Source organism: Bombyx mandarina, chromosome 25, assembly GCF_030267445.1.
Source record: "Bombyx mandarina strain Sakado chromosome 25, ASM3026744v2".
Taxonomy (NCBI): domain Eukaryota; kingdom Metazoa; phylum Arthropoda; class Insecta; order Lepidoptera; family Bombycidae; genus Bombyx; species Bombyx mandarina.
In genome coordinates, this window is record NC_143231.1 from 8,073,336 (window position 1) to 8,090,855 (window position 17,520).

At 38.7% G+C, this 17,520-nt stretch overlaps 1 protein-coding gene across 1 annotated transcript; it reads left to right on the top strand.

The window, feature by feature from the left end:
* Positions 1 to 13,048: 13,048 nt before the first annotated feature.
* Positions 13,049 to 16,289, top strand: LOC149499868 (uncharacterized). The gene has a single exon (XM_089738354.1). It carries the CDS (start codon positions 13,341 to 13,343, stop codon positions 16,272 to 16,274), a length of 2,934 nt encoding a protein of 977 aa, XP_089594480.1. The 5' UTR covers positions 13,049 to 13,340; the 3' UTR covers positions 16,275 to 16,289.
* The last annotated feature ends 1,231 nt before the right edge of the window (positions 16,290 to 17,520 follow it).

The following is a 17,520-nucleotide window of genomic DNA, read 5'->3' on the forward strand; positions in this document are numbered from 1 at the left end:
GGCTCCCTACCGCGACCGGTGTGCATACGGTGCACAGAATTCACTGGTAGGCCTTGTTCTAACAGGTCGACTTTTACGAGCTCTACATCTAACTCTTTAGGGATTCCGCGTATTACAACGCGGAGTTCCCGCTCCTCCTGAAGCGTATAAGTGTGGAAGCTTATACGCTCCTTACGGAGGTAAGAGGTGAGGGCCCTATGGTCATCAGATGAATGCACCTTTATTTGGATGCCGTTCGCGAGGTTACGGGCATTCGTGAAATTGATATTTTTGGCCTTAAGGGCCAGGGAAACTCGATCCCAAGCTGCCTTCTCTTGAAGGATTACCGGAGGAGGGGACTGGGTTTTATTTTGTGCCACCGGACGCGGCGACGGACTGGCACGGGCTGGAGGCGCAACGGGAGTCTGGGGGCGGGGGCGCGACGCGTTCGCGGCTTTGCTAATTTTAGCGGCCGCGGGAGCTCGAGACTCCGCGGCACGCTTCTTACCCTTTTGTACCAGGGTAAATCCATCCGTCGATGAGGCGGGGGCGAGGTCGACCTCCATCTCCGAGTCAGAGTCGGAGGACGAGGAGGCGGGCGCAGGTGACCTACGAGTAGGTGTTTTGGAGGGCGCGATGGAGGCCGCGGATGATCGCGCTGCTGGAACGGTGACCACGGCGGACGACGCAGCAGTTTTACTCGCCAGTATAGGCGACGCGGGAACGGCAGGCACCACGGAGGCTGCGGTGCTCGATGCAGAAGCTTTGCACGCAGGTACAGGCGACGCAGGAGCAGCCAGCTCGGCGGAGTCCACGAGAGGGCTCGCGGTGTGATCGGCCTTGAAGGCCTGAAACTCGGAAATGAGCTTTGGGTAGCGAAGCCGGAGAAATTCCGCAAATACAGCGTCCATGATGGCTACGTGCCCAGGTGGGGCTACCCTGGGTCTTAGAAAACACTCGCCTTGCGGCGAGGCCCCAACTTCTCGGACCTGAGCGGTTCTATTGAACACAGGTGGCGATGCGGCACGATTACTACAGGACAAAGAAAAAACACAACAAAACGGAAATAACAAAAAGAAACAAAACAATAAAACACTTCCAGGAAGACAGTTTGTCGGCAGATGTACCACGAACACAGAAATAGCAAAAGGAAACAAAACAAATAAAAACTTCCAGGAAAAACACTTGGTCGGCAGATGTACCACGAACACAGGCCGCGCGAACAATGGCCGGGCTAACAAAAGCCGGGCGAACAAAGGCCGGGCAATCGAGTGGTCGATGAGCACGTCCGCACGTGACGGGTGCCTCTATCGGAATGAGACAGATTGTATGTTTTTTAACTTAATTTTTTTAACTTAACTAGGAACAAATCACGCACAGTCATCCGGGCCCAAATTAGGATTCCCCAGTATTATGGGTACCAGATATTGGCATAAAAATTTATATACGTGTAAAGAAACTATATTTCTTTATAGTACATTTGTACAGCGTTCTATAGCTCCTATGTAATCATATACATGGCGCTGTTGATAATGGTGACATGCATTGATGTTGAAGAAGATGACATCTGCCATGCGCGGGCAGATTGTTACTAAATTAAATTGGATAATAATTATAAGGAATTGAGAGTGGTGGACTTTGAATGTCGTTTCTTTGTTGTCAGGTGAGATACCTATTATAGGTTTGCAATGTGGTCGTACTGTTTGTTACTGTTTGGCACGTTTTAACTTATTAAAATAATAAAACCTTTGTTTTCAGAGCAACGCCATGTTTATTTCAACTTACAATTCCTACTTATAATTCCTAGTAAGTTAAATAGAAAAAGTATTATATAAGTTTAAATGTCTATGTACATAGACAGATAATAAAACCTCAGACTAAGAGCAAACAAACCTGTTCATCACACGGACGTTTGTCCGAAGTGGGAATCGAACCCGCGACCCTTGGCACAACTGTCAAGGGCGCTTACAACTGCTCCACCGAATCAGGCTTATTATTTCATCATTAGTATCAATCTACACTTCTCTACTGCTATACGCTTTCCCCTCTTACGCCACTGAGCCCAGTTTTCAACTTTGCACGTTCATTTCTTACTGGCCACCCTTCATAAATCATCGCCACTGTAGGCTGGTGGTAGCTGGTGGTAGGACCTCTTGTGAGTCCGTACGGGTAGGTACCACCACCCCGCCTATTTCCGCCGTGAAGCAGTAATGCGTTTCGGTTCGAAGGGTGGGGTAGCCGTTGTAACTATACTGAGACCTTAGAACTTATATCTCAAGGTGGGTGGCGCATTTACGTTGTAGATGTCTATGGGCTCCAGGGCTCCAGGGCTTAACACCAGGTGGGCTGTGAGCTCGTCACCCATCTAAGCAATAAAAAAAAGGCTGCTTATATAATTAAATATGTTTTTTTTTGTCATTATCTAATTTCCAATTACGTCATAGTTTTACACAACGCAAAGCAAAATTAAACCGTAAAAGTAGCTTTAATTATGTTTAAACTCGCGAGAATCGACTGATACTATAATTATGTTCATACACAAACTTAAACTCTTTAGTGTGATACACGATCTGATTTGATTTCATCTAATATCCAGATAAAGTCTGTCTAAAAATGGTTGTACACACAATCGCCGGCTTTTACTAACTCAAAGCTACAAGAACATCATAATGTTAGTATAGTAATGCAGAAAGCCTAAATATATCCATGATATGTAATAAAGTACTATTTAATAATTTCCTCATGAATCGGCAGACAAGATCACGGCTCATTTAACGTTAGGCGGTTAGCGGAAACCATATCGATGTGTACGATATCCACGAATGCCAAAGCCCTTTTTATGACTGCTCCAAACCTCAAATGCTCCATTCTTCATATCGGAATAGGATAATATCGTGGTACTTACTTATGAGGGATCTCAATATAATCTAAATGAATACAATACCACTTCAGGTATGACGGTGAAACGAAAACATGTATCTTTTTATCATTTTAAGCCACAGCACTTTTGCTCGCAATAAGTACTGCTACTTAGCTTCTAACATGGCATCGCCATGAGATATGTTTGTAGTGAGATTTCAGGTCGAGATTGTTTGCCAGCTGGAATCCGAGGGTTTCAATTTAGTGCTCTTGCGTACGAGTTTGACTGAGACAAAGAGACGGCGAGGTGCCTACTTGTTGGACACCCACCATTAAATACTAGGGGTGCTCTACAAAAAGTGATAATGAGTATGACGCAAGTATCTGTTATTAATTTTTATTTGATTTTAGGTCTTAATTTACGAGCTCCTTTGTAAAAATTATCAAGCAGAGATATTTTTAAGAACACATTCCGACACTACGCAAACAAATGACTTCTGTGATTTAAAAAGAACACAAGATAATTTATTGGTTTTTTATTATTATTATATTTAATGTCTGAATTATGCCTGCCAGTATTTATGTTTTTCTTTCCAAGGAGAATGTATATCTTATTATTGAATACCCCTCGTAAAATAACCATGCCAACACAGATCGCATGCTATGGAAAATGAAATGTATTATTATTGTCTACAAGTGATTTTTCATATTTTTTTTATTTTTATTGCATAGATGTATGGACAAGCTCACAGCCCGCCTGGTGTTAAGTGGTTACTGGAGCCCATAGACATCTACAACGTAAATGCGCCAACCACCTTGAGATATAAATTCTAAGGTCTCAAGTATAGTTACATTAAAAAATGCTATCCGGTCAACGGTCTAGACTAATCTCTAATAGTCAAATTTAAAGACATTGCGGCTTGACTTATATGAATTGATAACAAAAATATATTATAAAACAACCAGATTTTTTTTTTCCGGTTTCTGTTGAAAATATGTTGATAATTAAAGAAAAAATTGAATTATATTTCGGTAATTAGGAATCGGACTTCTATGTCATTTTGAGAATAATTTTGGCACAGTACAAGTAAATAACTACCATTCTTATAATGTTATTATATCTAACACAAACTAACAATACATTAACATAATAGCTAATCTAAAATGTAGTAATCTAAATGATCATAATTTGACAATCAACTTTTTCTTTTATATATTATTGACAAAGTTACACGCCAAAATATCCTAGAATATCTATAATTCCGTAATTACATACAGACCCTTTGCTTAAAACCTTTCGTGTGAAAGAAGGTGGACTATGAGTCAACGGACCGCGACTGCATTACGGGGGCTTACAGCGGCGTCGAACGTTTGTAAGTAGATACATATGTAGTGACGTTGGTAAGTATGCAGTATACGGCACGAGGATTATACCGAGCTTGGACTAAAGCTGGTATTTATCAGTTTTCTTTATACGAACTGCGCAGGACTACCAACCGCAGTGCATGCATAATTTCAAATAATTACCAACATATAGATTTTACAATATAAACACCAACGGAATAAAACCTTCTTTTATTTATTTCACAATTTGGTTAGTATACAGTTGGAATTCATTCAGCTACTATTTGATCCCATCTGGCTGATCAAATTAATGCATCGTAAATTTCTGCCTTAGGTGTAATACCCATGGTCAAATTTTGTCAAATTAAATATATCCTGTATTAATTGGATAATATATGTATATCAATGAATACATTTTTTAGGATATTTCTTTTAATCTGCTAATAACCTAACTGTAAAGCGTATGATATGCCACCACGGTACGACCATCGTTACTATTATTTATTTATTATAATAATTTATACAATAGTACACTTTAAACAGAACACTTTAAAATTCTCAATTCACTTCTTCCGCTTCGCTTCAGGCGATCCGTTCGCTGTTTCGCTTCCAGTAGTTCCGATTACTAACTGACTGCATGCCATCTCTGCAATGCTTTTATTTATAGTCGAGGCGAAATCCCTAGAATGGTCGAGAATATTCTACACAAGTCGAGTATTGTGTGTTTCCGCTATCTGACAATAAATGGCGTTGTACTTCTTGAGCGCTCTAGATGCTACTAGATCCTTCGGTATTCGTTCGACTATTCGGCGATAGATGGCGTTTCTCTTACCGGCATAACAATAGCTTAGCCACGAGAGAATCTATTTATTGTTTTGTTTTAATACAAAAATACGGTAGCAGCGTAAAAATGAATCGCTTATATAGACTACACTCATTTTTATTTCATTTCATAACGATCAAAGAGAAATGTAATAAAAGCTATGTTGCCTTTTAAAATAGGAATAAATTTCGAAAACATTCACAACTAACACAAGTAAAGAGCATTTGTGTTATATTTATGACATGCCTTTGTAAATTTTCATACGTGTAATAAGTACTTAACAAACAACACCCCAATACAATCACGATCATCAACAAAGTACATCAAGTATGGATTTTATAAAAACTATGCATACACACACGGTGGTTTTCGTGAAACACGTTTTTTTATTTTTTTTATTTATTGCTTTGGTAGGTGGACGAGCTCACAGCCCACCTGATGTTAAGTGGTTACTGGAACCCATAGACATCCACGACGTAAATGCGCCACCCACCTTGAGATATAAGTTCTAAGGTCTCAAGTATAGTTACAACGGCTGCCCCACCCTTCAAACCGAAACGCATTACTGCTTCACGGCAGAAATAGGCAGGGCGGTGGTACCTACCCGCGCGGACTCACAAGAGGTCCTACCACCGGTAAATTTTCGTGTTCCAGTAAACGTTCAGTTGATATTTTGAAAGCGAAAGTACACGATCTCTTTTTCAAAACACAGATAGCTTGATTGTTTTGTAGTATGTTGTGGTTTATATAATTTATTTTATTTGATATGTATTTCTTATCTATGTATCTTTGTATGTATTTGTATGTATGTATCTATGTATTTGGTTTGGCAATGTCATTTATAACCTAGTGTTTGTTCATTTTACTCATGTCTACTGTAATTCTTTAAATTATCGCCATGTATTAACTTCATCACATCTACGCACTGCTTGAGTCTTTCACTTCATCAACGAGGGTTAACTGGAAGAGAATGCCTGCATGGCGTTAAGTTCGCCTTTGTACACTATTTTGTGCAATAAATAAATTTCATTCATTCATTCATTCATTCATTGATGGTGCAAGGAAAGCATAGTTCAAACGACTAGCTGTCAGCAGACGCGAGGTCAACGACCTCGTGCGAACAAAGCGTCCGCTATTAAATATGAACTCGCTAATTCGATGAGTGTATCTGTTTAGCTTGATGTGAATATTATTTACCGCTAATGAAATGTAGAAATAGGTTTTTAATCGATTCCTTTCCCCAACTATAATATACTAGTGATAAATAATAATAGCATAATATATTAGGTAGTTTTCCAATTACAGCACAAGAATGCATTATGCGGCATAATTTTCCAATTACAGAGCATAATGCGACTCAGTGACGCACAATGCCGAATTATGCTGAAGCTTAGTTGAGCATTATGCCGCATAATGCGCTCTTGTGCTGTAATTGGAAAACTACCTTAATATATAGTTCAATAGACTAGAGATAAAGGGCGAATGAACAAAATTCGCTACAATATTATATGAAACTATTGCTGTATTTTGTATAATATTCTGTAACTGTACTCAAATTGAGCTCGTCTTTACAGTATTTGCAGTTACCATAATTTTCTTTTATTTTCTGTAAATATAATAAAACTTCAAGAAAACCACACAAAAATTTAAAATAAGATAATAAACTTTTTTTTACAATACTTAACTTTTGTTATAATAATGAAAAATTAATATCGTTTAAAACATAATAGAATTTTGTGCTCTAGCTCTCTACTTCTACGTACAAAATAAGAAGTTCTTTTTATGAACGTCATATTTAGATATCAGACATCAGACAGTGCTGTTTCAAAGCAAAACGTCTTGTTTCCCAGCAATAAGTCGAAGTTCAAAGCCAAAAATCAACATATTATGAGGTATAACTCATAAGAGTATTATAAAAAAGAGACGCGAACAAAATGTAAACTTTTCTGTATGTATTTTTAGGGTTCTGTAACGAATACTAGTTTGGTTCCATTCATTTACAAACAAAAATGGTTCTGAAATCAAAAAAAGCATTTCTTATTTAATAGGGATTAAGGAGACTGTTTCTTCGTGAATTAAGCTAATCACAATATTGATTTAATATAATGAGCATTAGTGCTTTTTTCGGATATTTAGCCGCGTCTCACTCCCATCACTACAAATTCTGTACCGATGAGTTTCAGTCCAATCGAGGGATAGTAAATCGTTTTGAATCCAAACGTAAAATACTTAATCAGAAGACGTAAGAATTTAGATTTAGAGTTCCCTCCAGAGAAAGCGAGAAACAATATGTATCAGTCGAAACAATCTCAGCTAACATGCACGACGGGCCGCTTATAAATACAGGATTAGAAATTGGTTTTTTCGCGATTTCATACTGTACTAACCACTAAACTTAGTTCATCGAAGTAACAAATTTCGCGCTTTATTAGATTTTTAATAAAAATAATAACACAATTTCTACATAAATTAGTTCAGAAAAGATTTTGAGTAGCTTTTAAAATATCTAATATTGATGTATACTTACATGATGTACAACACTTCATAAATTTTGCTTGTAATTTTAATCTAGGGAGTCCCTTATATGATTTAACTCGATTATGTTTTATTCGCTTACGATCGAAATACGAGAAGCAAACAGTTGACATAATTGCAAAAATCGGTGCTTATGAAATCAACGTACTACTGTTATTAAAACACCTACTGTAATGAAAGAACTTCAGATACCTCTTTATCTGGAAACCGAAAATATCGGGGTTCATGCAAAAAAACGAAACCAGCGATACTAAGTCACCAAAGTACATCTATTCTCCACGTTATTGGTGGTAGGGTGTCTTGTGAACCCGCATGGATAGGTACCACCACCCCGTCCATTCTTCCCGGGAAGCAAAAGTGCGTTTCGGCTTAATGGATGGGGTAGACGCTTTACTATGAGATTGAGACTTAGAACTGATGTCACAAGGTGGATGGCGGCATATACTTTGTTGCACTCCGGTAACCGCTTAAGATCAGACGGGCCGTGAGCTCGTCCACCCATCTAGACAAAGAAAGATAGAATTATCAATTAATGTCTCAAACAATCATGCCATGAAAACAGTGATTTTTGCCAATTCGAGACATAATAAAAATTACTCTTGGGGTTTTATCACGCATTTATCATTCTCATTTTATTATATACGTTTCCAATTCTTAAAAGTTTACGCCATGACTACGAAAACTCATTAAACAATTTAAAAAAAATGTGTTTGATTTATAACCTGTCATTTTCATATGAATATTTATTGTATTTTCGCGCCAACCTTTGTTAGATGCTTTGGTGTTTTAGTGGAGAAGATTGATAAAGGGAATAAATAATATTGTGTTGATAGGATTACATATAGTATATCAAGAACCTAATTCAATTTAATTAAATGCCTCATCTTGATGTTAGTCAAGCTGGGTATAGCGAATTTTCGTCTTTTCCACGTGGTATTTGTACAAAAACGCGATCAAATAAGTTCACTATATCAGAAAAGAATCTGAAGGAATTTTGTCAGAAAGTAAAATATTTTATCTAGGGATAACCAATATGGCATTTATTACAATATGGCCCGAAATTATGTCGCGTATTTTAAAGGACCACTTGGAATGGAATTTAATAGACGCACCGATCATTGATTAACTGATTATTTAAAAATGATTGTGACAGTAAAATCGAAACCACTTATTAGACGGTACGCAATGGGTGATCGTAAAACAAAAAAATACCAAACTATACTTATGACGTTCACGCAGTCAATCGATGATACATTTTCTTCAATCATCATATGTATGTTCGTTATACAACGAAGATCCAAGCCCGCATAATAAACAACATCCATTGCGCCCTTCTAAAAATACTTGTTACCTTCCATAACCCATGAGATCCCAAAATCGCAGGTATCGACCGTTGTAATAATGCTCATCGGGCATTTTGTTGCTGCGAATATACAATGGTAGCTTATTTATGTAAGCCATGGATAAGTTGAAGTCGTCGTGGCCTAAAGGATAAAGACGTCGGGTGCATTCGTATTGAGCGATGCACCGGTGTTAGAATCCCAGGCGAGTATCAATTTTTCTAATGAAATACGTACTCAACAAATGTGCACGATTGACTTCCACGGTGAAGGAATAAAACATCGTGTAATAAAAATCCAACCCGCAAAATTATAATTTGCGTAATTACTGGTGGTAGGACCTCTTGTGAGTCTGCGCGGGTAGGTACCACCACTCTTCCTATTTCTGCCGTGAAGCAGTAATTCGTTTTGGTTTGAAGAGCGGGGCAGCCGTTGTAACTATACCGAGACCTTAGAACTTATATCTCAAGGTGGGTGGCGCATTTACGTCGTAGACGTTTATGGGCTCCAGTAACCACTTAACACCAGGTGGGCTTTGAGCTCGTTCACCCATCTAAGCAATAAAAAAAAACACTCGCCGATGAAATATAATCAAATTTACGAATAAAATACTTACGTATATGTTTTAGCTGAAATAAGCTGATCGTAAGGGAAAACAGCATCCCTTACCACGAGTATTTAAAGGAGATATTAGGTGAGGTATTCCTAATCCCCTGACAATTATTATATATTCATGTATTATTTGTAACTAGTGGTCCTCGCAGTAGTCGAAATTCGACTAAAATTAATTGAAATTAACAATTTAAACATTCTTATGGTTCTATTGTCAAGCACTATTATATTTCTATAATAATACAGATTTCGCCAAAACTACACTATAAATAAATAATATTAAAGACAGACAATAAATTAATCTATTCTCAATTTGACCACAGACATTAAACAATAACAAAAGTTTCACAATTGACAATACACAAAGAGTATATTTATATGTACGTGTTATGTAAAATACATGGTAGTGTGTGTAATGTTTTCTTTATTGATTTAATGTATTTTCAATGCATAATTATAAAAAAATATTAGCATCACGCACTTCTTCTCTATGTTTTCTATAAGTGTGGGAAATTTCATACTCCTCCGTCCGCGCAATTTTCGTAAAAAGGGGTACATAGTTTTTGTTTCACGTATTAATATATAGATTAAATTTGAAAAAATCTTACAGCCTGTTCTCACGATAAGTGTCCAGTGGCAAACACTAAAAGCACATAACTTGCCACCGCTATTCGCAACCCTTGTAAACTGACATTAGAACATTTATCGTTTACAAAGTGATCGATTTCACACTAACGACTTGTTTCATGTTAATTAAAGTATGAACAACACAAAACAAATGCGAATTAATTAGTTATTAGCTATTAAAGTTTGCCTATTATTTTTTTCCATTGTTACATAATTCCAAAACATTTACGTTATAAATTTGACAACATATAATGCGATTTTCAAATTAAACATTACAACGTAATGAAAACGATTTAAATAACCTTCCATTATTAAACCATGTGAACACACGAGCTATACAAATTGTCATCAGTGCCAGTAAGCGCCGTGAAATATTCAAAGCCTTATCTGTAATTGAGAACGGTCTCATCGTAGGGAGGGTTTCGGCGCGGCTGCGAGAATCACGGGATCAGATAAACGCAACCGAGGGCTGGCGTACCGAACACTTGTTTGATTTGAAGGCTTTACTGCATTGAGCTATTGAACATAGCTCGCAAACGTTCACTTACTAGTCTTTGGATGCTGAAATGTTCCTCTATTATTCTAGAATCCGATACGATTCGGAACTTGGAACAGAAACATGAAATTAAAAAAAAAATGATCCAAATTATTTTATCTATGATAGTAATAGTTTATTTTTATTACTTAGATGGGTGGACGAGGTCATGTTGCTGATTTTAAGTGGTTAGAGAAGCCCATAGACATCTAGAACGTAAATGACACTGCCCACTTTGAGATATGAATTCTAAGATCTCAGTTTTTTCAGCACAACGGCTGCCTCAACCTTCGAACTGAAACGCATCACTGCTTCACGGCAGAAATAGACAGGGTGGTGGTACCGTCTCACAAGACATCTTACAAATGCCATTAATGTGAATAAGAATTTTAAAATCAACAAAAATAGCAACATAGCAAATACCACTTCGTAAAAATCAAAGTAAGTATTCCAGGAACGTTCAAAGAAAAGAACACATAGTTTATGAAATATAAACATTAATTAACAAAAATAAAACATTCATGGAAACAAACCGATCAATTCTTTCTAACATAGCGCACGTCAATACAATATATATTAACTCATAAGGTTACAACTACCATTAAAATGTCATTAGGCACCGATATAGAACACGAAGGGCAGTGTTATTTAACAATAGCCGTTGATAATAACAGTATAACATAACTTGCACGCCTCGAATGAGAAACCAATAATCGTAATGTGAAGATCAAACGAAACATTCTATAAAGAATTTTGATTTTGTTGTCTAATGCATAAGGACGAGTATTACAGAAACGGTAATCAATAAAAATAACATTCTATTCGAAAGGTATTAAGATACAAACTAAACTTTCAGATGAAAGTTACACAACACATGAACGTCAAGCTTAGAATTACGTCACCATGCGAGTTGTAACCAAAGCGAATCTGGACTACAAGAAGAATAAAGAACTGAAATGCTGATTTTTTTTATTGCTTATTATATAATTTTTTTATTGCTTAGATGGAGGGACGAGCTCACAGCCCACCTGGTGTTAAGTGGTTACTGGAGCCCATAGACATCTACAACGTAAATGCGCCACCCACCTTGAGGTATAAGTTCTAAAGTCTGAAGTATAATCACAACGGCTGCCCCAACCTTCAAACCGAAACGCATTACTGCTTCACGGCAGAAATAGGTAGGGTGGTGGTACCTAACCGTGCGGACTCACAAGAGGTCCTACCACCAGTAACGCATAATATCTTCATCGGACTGTAATGCTTGAAAAAGCGATTTGTCTCCTTAGTTCTTTAAGCGGTTCACGCGCGAGTCAGAATCATCAAAGATAATATCACGCTAACTTGATCTAGTCTTTACTTACGGCCTGCGAGAATTCGCTCTTCAACAACGCAGTCGTTGAAAAAAAATTGCTATTACCCGAATCAATGACCCATATCCAGTCACTGTGAATATATAAAACAGCGGTACAACACATGTCCTGTGTTTTTTTTTCTTTAATTGTTACCTTGATACTAATTTTATTGTTCAATACTTGAAATAGCTAGTAAACGAAAGAAAAATTAGGTTTTTATATCTTAATCATTTCTCAACATCATTTATGTCTAATGCCGCTATCAAATGAATTTACTATACACATAAGCATTGTGCTTAAATTATTTTATAAATTATTTGCAAATATCGAACTAAAACAACGAAACATAAGGCAAAAATGTGTAGTCCCACTAAGTTACAATAAATACATATAATATAACACGTTTGTTTCGCTACAGTCTTCTATTCCTCTCAGGGGGAAAACTGAACCCAAATTCGATCCAAATCGATAGTTGTCATTTTACCTGCAAACAAAAAAGCTTTTCCTTTACGAGTCCGACTCCGCTAGTCAATTTGTGAGTAAGCGAATTTTTTTGTCAGATTTAAGGAACATCCACATTGTTGTTTCATATTCGAATACTTTGCAACAAACCCACAAACGGGCGAGGGATGTCATGGGACTGATCTACAGCGAGCCCTCAGGACCGCACGAAACAAATGTGATAAGCGTGCAACAACCAAGAGAATTTCGGTCGATTTATCTCCGTAACAACAGCCATAAGCCGCGCTGGATACGTTAGAAATGTGGGTAGATTTGGTTATGCGTAAATCTAATCTTCTAATATACAAAAAAAAACCGCATATATTTGCAGTCTCATTTCTTTGTTTGGTTATCCTATTGCTGTGGAAGTTTGCTTTTGAACGGTGTTGTTCAATGAAAATTTCGGTAATGCTTTACGATAGCGAGTTGTTTCAATAAAAGGGTGTATTTTATATTTATATCTCTATATCTGAATTTGTATATTTATGTCTGTATATTTGTATTTATATAGTAGTATAGGGGTAGTAGTAGTATAGGGGAGTAAGGGGAGAACGGAGCATAACATCTATCCGGCCTTAGTGTCAACCTCACCTGCCCGCGCTGGTCGTTCTTCTCAGAATAACTAGCGGCGCCAACCCCTGGGATGGCGTGGTGCTCCCTGCTAGACAACGAACGAGGCTCTGGCGACCGAGCAATGGCGGTATACCCATACTCCTGATCAGGAAACTGGTTGGAAGAGGCCTCAGCAGCCTTGAGATCTAAATAATCTCAAAAAGGTCTGGTGCAGAAGGCAACGGGAAACCACTGCACTAAATTCCCTAGTAGTTAGCTTCATGGAAAAGTCAAATATAGCCACGGCCCCGAGTACCCGGCGTCCCTTAAATGGGACAGGGGTGCTAAGAATCTCCGGGTGGAAAACTCTTAGAATAGGAACTTGGAACGTGAGAAGTTTAAAACAAGATGGAAAGCTCCCCAATGTTATAAAAGAAATTAAACGGTTGCATGTCGACATTCTTGGCATAAGTGATACCAAATGGCCAGACCAAGGCACAAATTTTATATCGGATGATTACGTCCTGTATTATTCAGGAGGAGACCAACGATTGGAAAGATATGGTGTGGGAATTCTTCTCACAAAGGAAATTTCCAAATCAGTCATAAATTTTGTTCCCCTCTCAAACCGGGCCATGTTGATTAAATTAGAAGCCAAACCATTTAACATCAACATTGTCCAAGTTTATGCGCCTACAGGGGATAAACCAATGGGCCAGATAGAGGACTTATATAGGGCTATTGATACCTTATTAAAATCTACTAAGAATCACGAGTTAGTTATCGTTATGGGTGACATGAATGCGAAGGTGGGTTCGACCATTACTCCTGGAGTGACTGGTGCTTATGGCCTTGGAAACAGAAACGATAGAGGTGATACGCTTATTGAGTTTTGCCAGGATAATAACCTCATAATTGCGAACACCTTCTTTAAGCTACCACCACGTCGGCTATACACATGGACATCACCAATGCACACAGTAGACCGCGTAGTCAGAAACCAAATTGACTATGTTATGATCAACAGAAGGTATAGAAATTGTATCAAGAAGGCGCAAACCTACCCCGGTGCAGACATTGGGTCAGATCATAACCCAGTGGTGGTAGACGTAGCATGCAAGCTGAAGAAGTTGCAGCCAAAGAGAATGGATGGAAGGCCAAACGTACGGAAGCTTGCTGAGCCCGACACACGAGCGAAGACCCACACCGCTATTAATCAATGGGACAACGATCGTCGCACTGAAACCACTGCCTCTGACCTCGACACGTGGACTAGTCTAAAGCGAAGTGTAAAAGATATATGTCACCAATACCTCCAACCATCACAACTGGTCAAAAAACAAGATTGGATGACAGATTCAATTTTGCAGCTTATGGAAGACAGGAGGCAATTTAAGGGTACAAATCCAGTAATGTATAAGCAAATCGATGTCACCATTCGAAAAGAGATTGCGAAAGCCAAGAATGATTACTACAGCAATAAGTGCGCGCACTTGGAAGATCTCCTTCGTAAACATGACAGCTTCAATGCGCACAAGCACATCAAGGAAATGGTTGGTCATAGACGGAAATCAATGAATACTCTGACCGACGCAGGTGGGAACCTCATTCTTGTCACCGATGGCAAAAAGAGAGTGTGGTGTGACTATGTTGCAGAGATGTTTGCGGACTCATCGAGGAACATTTCACCGATCACTGATCGGACTGGTCCAGCTATGTTGCGATCTGAGGTTTTGCGGGCCTTGAAAGCTGCTAAAACAGGTAAATCACCGGGTCCTGATAATATACCGATCGAAATACTAAAGTTGCTGGAAGAAGATCAACTGGACGTTCTCACACAGTTCTTCAACAACATCTACGAAACAGGCAATCTTCCTAGTGACTGGCTAAAATCCACATTCATCACGATACCCAAGAAGCAAAATGCCAAAAAATGTGGAGAGTATCGTATGATTAGTCTGATGAGCCATGTCCTAAAAGTATTCTTGAACATCATACAGAATAGAATACGGCCAAAATGTGATGAACAACTGGGCGATAGCCAATTTGGATTTCGATCTGGTGTTGGCACCAGAGAAGCTCTTTTCGCTCTCAACGTTCTCGTACAGAAATGCAGAGACATGCAAACTGATGTCTTTTTGTGCTTCATAGACTACGAAAAGGCATTTGACCGAGTTAAACATCATCAACTTTTTAGCCTTTTATGTGACATTGGTCTAGATGGTAAGGACGTCAGAATCATCCGCAACCTGTACGAGAAGCAGGTGGCTACGATAAGAGTCGAAAATGAGGAAACCGACCAAGTTGAGATCTGTCGTGGGGTCCGGCAGGGGTGTGTCTTATCCCCGTTGCTTTTTAACATCTACTCAGAGGCTGTGATGTCAAAAGCTCTTGAAAATCTTGAAGTGGGAATAGGAATCAACGGCAGGGTCGTTAACAACTTGCGTTATGCGGACGACACTATCCTTATTGCAGCATCGGAAGCCGATTTGCAAACAATTGTGAATAAGGTTAATGAGTGCAGCGAAGAAGCCGGGTTGTCGATAAACATAAGCAAGACCAAGTTCATGGTAGTCTCAAGAAACCCGGATTTGAGTTCAAGCGTATCTGTAGCTGGGAAACAACTAGAGCGGGTACGACAGTACAAGTATTTAGGGGCTTGGGTAAACGAAGCATGGGAATCTGATCAAGAAATCAAGACCCGGATAGAAACTGCTCGAGCCTCTTTTAATAAAATGAGGAAAGTTCTTTGCTGTCGTCAACTGAATATAAAGCTCCGAGTCAGGCTACTCATGTGCTATATCTGGCCTATCGTCATGTATGGTTGCGAAACGTGGACCCTGAAAGAGGACACTACAAGACGCCTACAGGCATTCGAGATGTGGTGCTACCGTCGCATGTTACGCATTGGTTGGACGCAGAGGGTCAGGAACGAAACCGTGCTTCAGCGCGTTCATGTGTCCCGGAAAATGCTGCCTGCTATCAAAAAGCGCAAGATAGAGTATCTCGGCCACGTGCTCAGGAACGATCGATACATGCTGCTCCAGCTGATAATTATGGGCAAAGTGGACGGAAAGAGACGTGCTGGGCGAAGAAAGAAATCATGGCTCCGGAATATCCGGGAGTGGACCGGTATTGCCTCCGTCGAACAGCTGTTCCGGCTGGCTGCAGATAAAAACGAATATAGAAAGCTAACGGCCAACCTTCAGGATTGAAGAGGCACTGGAAGAAGAAGATATTTGTATTTATGTATGTATATCTGAATATTTTATACGAAGTGAAGCCGGAATTCACTATTAGTGAAAGGTCTGGTATGTAAACGCTTGGACCAATATTATTTACAGAGGAGAATTGTTCAGTACCTTTTATTTCTTTGTTCAAAATCAGTGTTTTGTGGACAAATATCAAAGACATGTTTAACATACAAATGCTTAGTGACCCAATGTTAAAAATAAAAGTGTTTTGGAAACAATTTTTTATGTTGATTTGATTATTTTTCAATTTATTTTTTACTTATTATATATTTTAATTTTAACAGGATTTATTTATTTATTAATTTAAATCAGTTTTTTTTTTTAAATCAGTTGTGTTTTTTTACGAAGATAAGAAAGAAAAACCATAAAATTGAGGTGTCCAGAAGTAGAATGTTGACTAGACGAACACTAGTCACTAGTCAGTTTTATTCAAAGAAAGAGTTCGTTAAAATCAATCTCTCATACAAATTTGGAATCCGCATCATGATTATCCTGTCCTTCTCTAAGTCACCTGGGGTCAGCGCAACATGTTTTCTCCTTCCATACTCCTCTATCTCTATCATGTACCATTTCTTCGCCAGCTCCCCTCTTACACATATCGTCTTTCATGTAATCCATCCATTTCTTCTAAGGTCTACCTCTTCCTCTATATCCTTCCACATTCATAATTAACACTCTCTTACCAAACTCATTTTCGTTTTGTCTATCACATGTCCAAACGCGCACTTCTCAACTTCTCTGTCACAGGTGCCACTTTCAAACTTTCTCTGACACATTATATTTAAAAAGCCTGACCAAAGCCAACACAACCTAGGTCCAAGGTCAACAAAAGCATTTCCAAGGAGGGTTTACGTCAGGCAGGCGGCTGGTCATAAAAAAAATCCCAAAACTTAGAGCAACATGAGAATTTGGAAAACGAATATTTACAAAAAAATCACCGCATATGCACAATTTTTTTTTTATTGCTTAGATGGGTGGACGAGCTCACAGCCCACCTGGTGTTAAGTGGTTACTGGAGCCCATAGACATTTACAGTGTAAATGCGCCACCCACCTTGAGATATAAGTTCTAACATCTCAGTATAGTTACAACGGCTGCCCCACCCTTCAACCCGAAACGCATTACTGCTTCACGACAGAAATTGGCAGGGCGGTGGTACCTACCCTTGCGGACTCACATCCTACCACCAGTATTCAGAATGTAAAAT

Excerpts from the sequence above, each read along its gene's own strand:
- LOC149499868 (XM_089738354.1), top strand. The coding sequence starts at position 13,341 with ATGGAAAAGTCAAATATAGCCACGGCCCCGAGTACCCGGCGTCCCTTA.